The sequence below is a fragment of the Chiloscyllium punctatum genome, chromosome 4, assembly GCF_047496795.1.
Source record: "Chiloscyllium punctatum isolate Juve2018m chromosome 4, sChiPun1.3, whole genome shotgun sequence".
Taxonomy (NCBI): Eukaryota; Metazoa; Chordata; class Chondrichthyes; order Orectolobiformes; family Hemiscylliidae; genus Chiloscyllium; species Chiloscyllium punctatum.
In genome coordinates, this window is record NC_092742.1 from 89720275 (window position 1) to 89730071 (window position 9797).

The 9797-nt window shown below is 39.7% G+C and overlaps 1 protein-coding gene across 4 annotated transcripts in view; it reads right to left on the minus strand.

Moving 5' to 3' along the window:
* The window catches only part of pacs2 (phosphofurin acidic cluster sorting protein 2), a 284997-nt gene extending 275790 nt beyond the window's left edge, over positions 1-9207 (minus strand). For all 4 annotated transcript variants that reach the window (XM_072569264.1, XM_072569263.1, XM_072569262.1 and 1 more), the window contains exon 1: positions 8987-9207. In XM_072569264.1, the coding sequence (XP_072425365.1) occupies positions 8987-9102 (116 nt within the window). In that variant the 5' untranslated portion in view covers positions 9103-9207. The remainder of the gene's footprint in view (positions 1-8986) is intronic.
* Positions 9208-9797: the final 590 nt, after the last annotated feature.

A 9797-nucleotide genomic window follows, 5' to 3' on the forward strand; every position in this document is an offset into this window, starting at 1 on the left:
TCCTTGTCAATACTTATCCCTAAACCCACTAAAACAGATTATTTTATCATTATAAACAGCCACACAATACTGGAGAAACTCAGCAGTTTGTTTCTCTTTGCACAGATACTATCAGAGTTAAAGTTGAGCTCAGTATAACTTATCACAAGTACCAAAAAGGGTTGGAAAATGGTTATTTATGTTCTTTTGACAAAAGTGGAGGAGAAGCGAGGGATGAGAAATAAGGATGCAACATGGAAGTACATTAAAAGGTGTGAAAGGGAGAAAATGGGTCCTCTCCACCCAGAATTAAGTAAACAAGGCATAGCAATAGAAGGTGGAGTGTGGGATGATTACACGATACTTAGCATCACTCCTCAGATAATGGGACAGTCCATGTTCAAATGCAACAAGACCTGGACAATACCTAGGTTGGGGTTGACAAATAGCAAGTGAAATTTGCGATGCACAATGCCACGAAATAACTATATCCAAGAGTACAGAATATAACCATTGCCCTTTAACCTCCAAAAGGCATTAGCACCACTGAATCTCTAGCTATCAGCTTTCTGGGTGGGTTTGCATTGACACAACTGAACTGGATTGGCCATAATAAATACTGCGGCTACAATAGCAGATGAGAGGCTAGGAACCCTACAGTGTGCAACTCACCTCCTGACCGCAGATCCTGTCTCTCATCTAGTATGCACAATTCAGACGTGTAACACTCCCCACTTACCTAGACGACTGCAGCGCCTTAGTTATCCAGAAGCTGGAAAGCGTCCAGGACAAAGTAACACACTGGATTTGCATCACATCCACAAACATTCACTCTCTCCAACGCCAATGCTCAGTAACAAGTAGTGAATACCACCCACAAGATGCACTGCAGAAATTCAGTAAGTCTCTTTGGACAGCAGTACATCTAACTTCTTTTCGAAGTCTTTGTGTTTGTTTCATTTCTGCATGTCGTGAGGAATTTGCTCTTTACGCTATGCCTTCAGCATTTTGAATACTTCATTATAATTTAAGAATATTTCATTCTTTTTATATTTGGTTATCAGTTTAAGTAAAATTCAAGCCACACAAATTCATACAGACAAATATGAATACAGACAGCAAACCCATGACTACTATGATCTAGAAGGACAAGGTAGTAAATATATGGGAACACCACAACCTGCAAGTTCCCTCCTAAGCCACTTGCCGTGCAGACTTGTAAAAATACATGGAATGGATTAACATAAATCACAAAGAGAGTTCACTGCTCAAAACTTGTCTGTATGAATTTGTGTGGCTTGAATTTTACTTAAACTGATAACCAAATATAAAAAGAATGAAATATTCTTAAATTATAATGAAGTATTCAAAATGCTGAAGGCATAGCGTAAAGAGCAAATTCCCTCACGACATGCAGAAATGAAACAAACACAAACTTCGAAAAGAAGTTAGATATACTGCACAGTTGTGTTTCTGCTTAGCTGCCCTTTATGATGCAGGTTCATTTCAGGATTATACACTATGGCCACTGAGTAGAATTGTCCTCTTGTAAAACTTGTTGTGACATTAGAAAAACAATCCTTTGATCAGAATGTCACTATGTTTCATTGCTAGGGAGCACAATGCAAGTCAATATTGATAACTAAAATCGAATTACAAAATTTGTCTAAAATCAAATACTTAGCCTTTTAATTTTAACTGAACATGTCCTAAAAAGACAGAAGATAATAAGTAGTTTCATTGCATTGTTCAAACATTACAAGCTGCCTATTCTGTCATACACAAAGTTAAATACTTTTCAACAAAGTCCCGGTATACACTTTCTAATTAAAGAATTTTATTTCAACCAATCTCTCTTGAACACAGGTTTTCTGACTCAGAAGGTAGAGACACTACCACTGTACCACCAAAGCCCCATAAATAACTGTAGTACAAGATGCTAATTTACTAATCAATTTATACAACTGTGGAACATGGGTCTCCTGGCTCATAGATAGATAAACTATCCCTGCACCACAAGATATCTTTAACCTACCTATTCATATACGCTATGACAAGCATGAAAAAGACAAATCTGAATCTTCTTGACGCAGACATAGAGATGCTACATCAAAGCCATAAGAGCCCTCATTAGATCACATTTTTTGTTTGACTTGATACTTTTAACACCTAGGTATTTAGCATCCAGCAATTAGAAATTAGACACTAATATCATAATACAAATCCAGCAAAATTAGCTTGGATACCCAATAAAGCAGTTATCTGCTTTTCTCAATACAACAAAATAATATAACCAAGGATCAATTTACATTCTGTTGGACAATCAAACATTCAATTCCATAACCCCAAGTTTAAATAAAAACAGTTCATTTCAGCAGGTGACGCAAGGGTCAGGTTTGACTCAGTAATCTATCTTCCTTGATCAAAAACTTATTATTCACCATTTTCTGTTCATATTGTTATGAAGAACACCATATTTCCCCCATTGTAAATGTAATCTTACAGCTGGATCTCCTTTTCCCTTCTTGCTACAGCTGCACTAAGATAGTAGGTGGGGTACCAATCTAACAAGCTATTTTTCCTGAACAATAAGGTTCTTGAGTATTTGAGCTGCACTGATGCAGTCAAAGGACAGTAATCCATCACTGTCCTACCTTGTTGATTGTGGATGGACTGGAGGGGCTGGAGACTACTTTTGCCATAGACTTCTCAATCTGAACTGCTTGCATGGCTATAATATTTATTTGACTGTTCCAGTTAACATTTATGGTTAATGGAACCACCCAGAATGTTGATAGTAGCATTTAGCAATGGTGATGCCATTGAATATTGAGAGATGATTACATTGCCTTGCTGGAGATGGCCATTGCCCGTCACTTAAGTAGCATGAAACATTCTCTGGTGACTTTTTTAAAAAATTATTTGAGAAATCTGTGCATGGCTGAAGCTATCCATCAGCATACCATCTGTGGTGCACAGAGATCTTATCAGCTGCAGAGAGAATAAATATTGGTGGCAAATAATATTTGCCCCACATATCAATTCAAGCTTGAATATTATCCAGATCTTGCTGAACATCGACACATACTGCCTCAGTATGAGGATACACAATTGGTAGTTTGCAATAGTCAGTGAACATCTGACTGCTAATCTTATAATGGAAGAGGAGAACTGCTGAAGCTGCTGATAATGAATGGGCCTAGGACACAAACCTGCAGTAATATCTTGCAACAAAGATGGCTGACGTTCAACAATCATAGCCATCTTCATTTGTGCAAAGTGAGACTCTAACCACTGCCTCCAATTGTACTCAGGCTTCATGATGCCATGTGATCAAATGTTTCTTAAGGCCAACAGCAATCACTACTCAAGTGTTACAATAGTACTATTGATGATATTTTGTTGTGATGATTGAGAATAGACTGATGAGGCAGTACGCAAAATTGGATTTGACCTATTTGTGGACAGCCTAACTAGGCAATTTTCAGTTCGTAGTTAGCACTACTACTAGGTTAGTAGTAGTCACATCTGTACCTAGTTGTACTAGTGCTAATTCTAGAACCCTAGTTTTCAAAATGACTGCTGGGATTTTCTACAGCTCCATAGTCTTTGTTGCATCCAGTGTCTTCAGCCATTTCTTGATATCACTGAGACAATAAATTGGCTTAAGACTGGCATGTGTTATGCTGGGAACTTCAAAAGATGAAGATCGATAATCCACTCAACATTTTGGCTAGAGGTAACAAATGTTTCTGCCTCTACTTTTGTGATGATTTGCTGTGCTCCCTTGTTATTGAGGATGTGGGTTTATACAGAATGCTCCATCATCTATGACCAGATATTGCAGACGTACAGAGCTTAGATTTGATTCATTGGTTGTGATGGCTTCACTCAATGCTTTCACTGTTTGGCATGCCAGTGGACCAATGCTGCAGCTAGATCATTTTGACATGTTGTTTTTAGGTATATATGTTGTTGCTCCTAGCATGTTCTCCTGCACTCTCCATTAAACCAAGATTGATCACTTAGCTAGATGGTAATTGCAAAATATTATGCACCAGACCATGATGTGAAGTTCTGCTAATGGTGCACAGTTCTTCATGGACACCCAGTTGAGTTTCTAGATCTGTTCTGAATCAAATATTGAGGCTGTGCACAATACTAGTACCACATAATACAGTGGAGAGTATTCTCAGTGTGAAGTTCAGACATTCCACATCCAAGGACTGTTGTGGACAGACGCATCTGCAATATTTTGATGACAAGGTCACGTAGGTTTTTTTCTCTTTTCCTGGTTTCCTCACCACTTGATGCAGGCCCAGTCCAGTACATGTGCCCTTCAGGGTTTGGCCAGCTCAGTTAATAATGATACTGCCTACTCACTCTTAGGTGACACACAGTGAAGCCCCCCTCAGAGTTTATTCTATTCCCTTGCCAACTTCAGACCTCTTCCAAGTGGTGTTCAACCTGAAAGAATACTGACTGATAAGATCAGGGATATCAGTAGTAAGTAATCAGTAGGAGGTTACCATGGCATAAAGACTTGATGCTTTGATATTTCATGAAGCCAGTAGTCAACGTTGAGAACACCCAGCAATTCCCTGCCTGTATAACATTGTGCCACCACCATTTGTTGGACTGTCTGGACTTTAACTGTGAAATGTTTTGTTAAATCTGGATAATGAATAATGAAAATCATTACTCTTTTTCAGGCAACAGAATTATCAAAACAAATTGATTTTCCTCGTGGGATTCAACATTGCTTGACAAACATCTCTATTTTGACTGCTGGGAGTTGCAACTAGTCTGTAATTTTTTTTTAAAAATCCAAACAAATAGTAAATCCTGGAGAATAAAGTGTTGGTAATCATAAACAATCTTTGGTCAGTGAGGAATTGGTATCTTTTAACAAAGTACATTTATCTAAAAAAAAATTGCGCTGCCTCGAGTTTGTCAGCTTCGCTGCATGGTGTGCACCATGCAGCGCATCTTCCTATTTACCAGCATGCATCTGAAACTAGGAGACAATAGATCATCTGGGATTTATTCACTAATGAGGCAATAGCACCTAAAAAAAAACATGCTTCTCTCAACTTCCAGAGGCTTAACATTCAGACATGATAAACCAACAAACGAATATAAATCCAAAATTGGCAGAATTCTGTGCTTAAAGCATCAGTTGTCTGTGGGCAATACAGAATTCAAATAATTTAGATAATCCTGACCTAAATGGCAATTGCTGACAAAGGAGATACTGTTTTTCTATTTCAGCCACTTTAGTAAACCACTCATGGTTGTTTTGCTTGTATTCAGTTGCTTCTTAATTTCTGTTACTCAGAAACATATGAAGGAATATGGAATGAACAAAAATCCATCAACTCCAGAGATTCCAACTATTCCAGCGAGTCAAAAATACAGAAACTTAATAAGCACAATATAAAGATTTGCTTCAGTATAATGGCTTCATAATAGACTGCAAATATTACAAATTTCAACACAGTGAAGTATGAAACAAATCGTGTTCTGAGACCTGAATTTCACAGTCATGTTTCTTGGTTACACTGCTACAAAATGGATCATCCTTAAGAGGACTGAAGTGATCATTCACAAAAACAAATGCACAAAAGAATCACATGCACAGTTCATTCAAGAGGTGTAGTTAAATATTCACTAGTTTTGAATGTTTAACTCTATGTTGTAACTTTCAACTCAAAAGTTAAATAGTAGTCTCCATCCAAAAAGTTTTAAACATGCGCATTAACAGTCAAAAAAAATTATTTTGCAAAGGCCGATCACTGCTAATGTTTGAAGAAAAATGAAACCCAAGAACATCAACCAATATTTTCTTTCTGCTCCAACTGGTGTATCTTATGGCTACTGACTGAACTACTAACTATTTTAAAGTTAGATTAGCACTGATTTTTTTTCTTTTGGTCAGTAGAAAGGAATCCATATTGCTCAATACAGTCACTCTACGAACAAAATGTACCACAGCAGTTTCTATAAATTCTGTCCTCTATTTTGGACTTGCAAGTGCCACTTAAACCCGGCTAAGTGATGAATGTCTCGTGTTCAAGACTTCACGCAGAGTTTGTACAAGTTATCAAGGTCGACACTGAAGAGTGCTAAATTGTTCAAAGTACATCTATAAGCACCTATTGCCTGCTCAGGAGAGAAAACACTACAAAGTGCTCTGGGTATTCTGGCATCATTCACCCCCCAGCATTAATACAGTTTAGATTATGCAGTCATTCAATTTGCTTTATATTTGGCAATACTTTTTGTATACAAACAGCACTTATCTTTTTAAGAAAAGATTCTAGACTGCAATTTATTAACAAACTGCCTCAGAATATCATAAGCATATGAATGGCACTACATAAATGCAAGCTACTTAGGTCTTTAGTGAATTATTGCAGAATACCAAAACATTCAATTAAAATTATCTTCAAAATACTGGCAAGTATGACTACAAAAACATGGCTATTGCATTTGTGGTAAACTGCTGGAACACTGAGAGGCAGTTACAGATCTGAGCATTACTAAGTGGTAAAAATTGAGTTCCCTGATTTAATTGCCAAGATGATTTAAAAATAAATATGCACGTTTGACCAAAAGGTCTGTTATATGCAAAAAGCCTCGTTTCCCAGTCGTAATTCAGACTGCATGGTAGCAAAGCAACAGACATTTCTAAGAGGTGTTTACTCTGGACTAAATGTATTTGAAAACATTAATGTACAAGAAAACAGTAAAAAATGAGAAAATGCCCATTAATTGTTCCAATCAGACTACACACCTTGTGCTAGCATTAATTTACATACTTTCAAATTCCAGTTGGCTCAGCAAAGTTAACAGTTAAGAACTGAGCCAATTGACCTAGAAGGTTAGATGTTTGCCTCCAATTTGATCTCAGGTAGCTGGTAATAACACAAAGTGATTGGGTTTCTACCAGTTTTGACAGGCCTCAATTTGGAAAGGGTAGGTGGAAAATGAATGGTTCCATGGACTAGCTTTAATTTTCTTATGTCAGTAAGGAATTTTCCAGAGCTATTTTTAATCCTCATTCTGCTACTTTTTCTTTCCTATCTTTCCCACGAGAGTACATAGCTGAGAGGGCAGACATGCAGCATGTTGACATTACATTCAAGGCATCGTGCATTGGGCAGAGTCAAAACATCTGGTGCTGGAAAAGCACAGCTGGTCAGGCAGCATCTGAGGAGCAGGAGAGTCAATGTTTTGAGCATAAGCTGTTTATTATGGGAAATAGGCAGGAAAATACCAGTTTGTTTTCATTTTCAAATTGTATATTGACTGATATCTGGTGATCCCCAAAGGTGACAATGCCAATATTTGGTTACAATAGCTCTAAGCTACCAATCAGAAATTACAGTAGTGACAATGACAATCAGGTATCAGGGAGTAATCAACACTTGAATCATAGTCCAGCAATAAAGTCAATATCTTCAGGAAAAAGTGAAAAGATTAACAGAGAAATCAAGAAAATGAGACTATGGTTTTCTAATCCAGTCTAATTATTCAAAGCATAGCAGAGTAACTGATAAAATTGGACTCCTTATAGTGCATTTTACAATACTGAACATAGCTTCACACTATTTATGTTTCTTTTACTTCATGGCTGAAATATATGCAGTTATGGGCAGTCACTTCTATCTATTAATCTAATCAATCTATTCAAAGGTGCTATTACACACCTCTGGAGCAGGTGGGACTTGAACACAGGCCTCCCAATCCGGGGTAGGGACACTATCACCATGCCACAAGCAGGCCTGACAGTTACTTCCACTTTAATATTCCATGTTGAATACACTCAGTGTATTGTGACCACTTACACAGCTTTTTTTTTCAAATACTACATCTGATGTTAGCAGCACCCAAGTATAAATGTGGAGTTCTGCTCTAACATAATTTTTGGCTGCTGAGAACATCCAATGCTCAAAAAGCTAAATAGTTAGTGAACATTTCACAATAATATATTTAAGGCTCATTATATTTCAATTTGGCAATGTTATTCAAGCACTTCTAAATTTCTGACAGTGAGAAGGAAATACCCAAGTGTTCAAAGCAACTGCTTAGAACAGATTGTTGACATACTCTCCCCTTCAGCACTGCCTGCTAATTGATAGTACTTTATGTGGATTATGATTGTGCTTTCTGCATCAGTCACTAACATTTCAATTTGCTCCTTTGCAAATCAACCACTGCAGCATAATATCAGAGTTACAGATCTGAAAATATAACAAAGCTTCAGAAAATATCTTGCAGGAAAAAAAACATTTGCGCCACAGTTAAACTCCAAATCTTTTAAATATTGATCTTCACATGATGAACACAACTACACACTTGGAGTGATCAATTTTACACCGTGTTGATTTGTTTCACCCTGTAAGATTATCTTTAAAGTTAACAACATCAGTTTGTGGATATTCGTAACTGATGTTTAGCCCCTGTTTAAATCTGTGTTGCCCAAATTCAACAGGTTCCCAATGAAAAAAATACCACGCTTCTGAGAAAGTATTACAGGACCCATTGTTGCGACAAGGATCAAGATTTTAGACATTTGAATGCGGTTGGACTCCAAACGCACGCAGATAAATTCCAATACAATATGACACTTTCAGTCTTCCAGTCAACACCTCTTCTTACCTATCTTTGTCACTTCTCCCAATCTGCAGCCTTTATCCTACTTTAACTATGTCAGCTGTTTCCCAACTTCTACCTCCTCATTCCCTACCCCCATCCTGCATCCACAACCGCTCTAACCCATTCCTCTGCCAGCCTTACCATACCCTGCCAGCTTTACCTCCGCGGCTCAAACCCATGCCACGCATTGCGCCCTCCCGGCCACGACTCCGCCGTAGGAGCTGCCGCCAGCCCTTTTCCCTGTGCCCGTGCCAGCCCTCCTGCCCGCTGCCAGCGTCAGCAGGAGCTGCAAGCCTCCCCGCTCGTGGTTTCGCCAGCCTTGCCCGGGGACGGCTCCGCTTTGTACCTGGGTATGCAGCTGGGCGATGAGCCGTCTATCTCCCAGGTGGCGAAGAGGTTCATCGGCACCGGCTTGTTGAGACCGGACGAGCCGGTGAAGCTGAGTCTCCCTTTCTCGGCCATGCTGAGTGTGTCAGTGCCCGATGTGCATGCTGTGTGAGTACCGCTATCCGATCCGTCCCTCTCTCTCTCAGACACAGACGCCGCTCCGGCTGCTCCACTGCGGCACTGGGACAACCCACCGGAAACTACGTCACGGGCCGGGCACGCGCTGACGTCGCCTCCCCGCCGCCTCGTGCACAACCGTCGTCCCGATTCGAAGCCGAGGAGCGGCTCGAGCTTCCCACTCTCCTCCCCCAGTGCAACCCGCTCCAAATGCCTACCGCATTGCAACTGTCACCCCTCCATGGGAATCCGCCCCTTATCAGTTGGTGCCCACTCTCTCACCTGCGAGATCTCAAACAGGGTAATGCAAGGTAGGAACCCTTCCAGCAAGTATTTAGAGGAGCACTCAGAGCGTTCGCTCCCTCACTCCCCGTACGCTGCTGAGTTTCTCCAGCAAAGTCAAGTCGTATCAGTCGAAGTATCTGCGAGCCAAGTGCTGCAAAGTGAGATTGGAACAGATAAATGACCATGATGGCCTGAAGGGCCTCTTTCCGAGTTCTAACATTTCTGTGGCTGCCTGCCAGACACATGAGGACATCATCTCAGCAGAAAATCCCCAGTGCAGTTGTAACTGAGGGGTTGCTACACTGCTGGAACAAAGTGCTCCCTACTTGTTCAGGGATGGTGCAAAAGATCCCTGGACGCTATTTGGG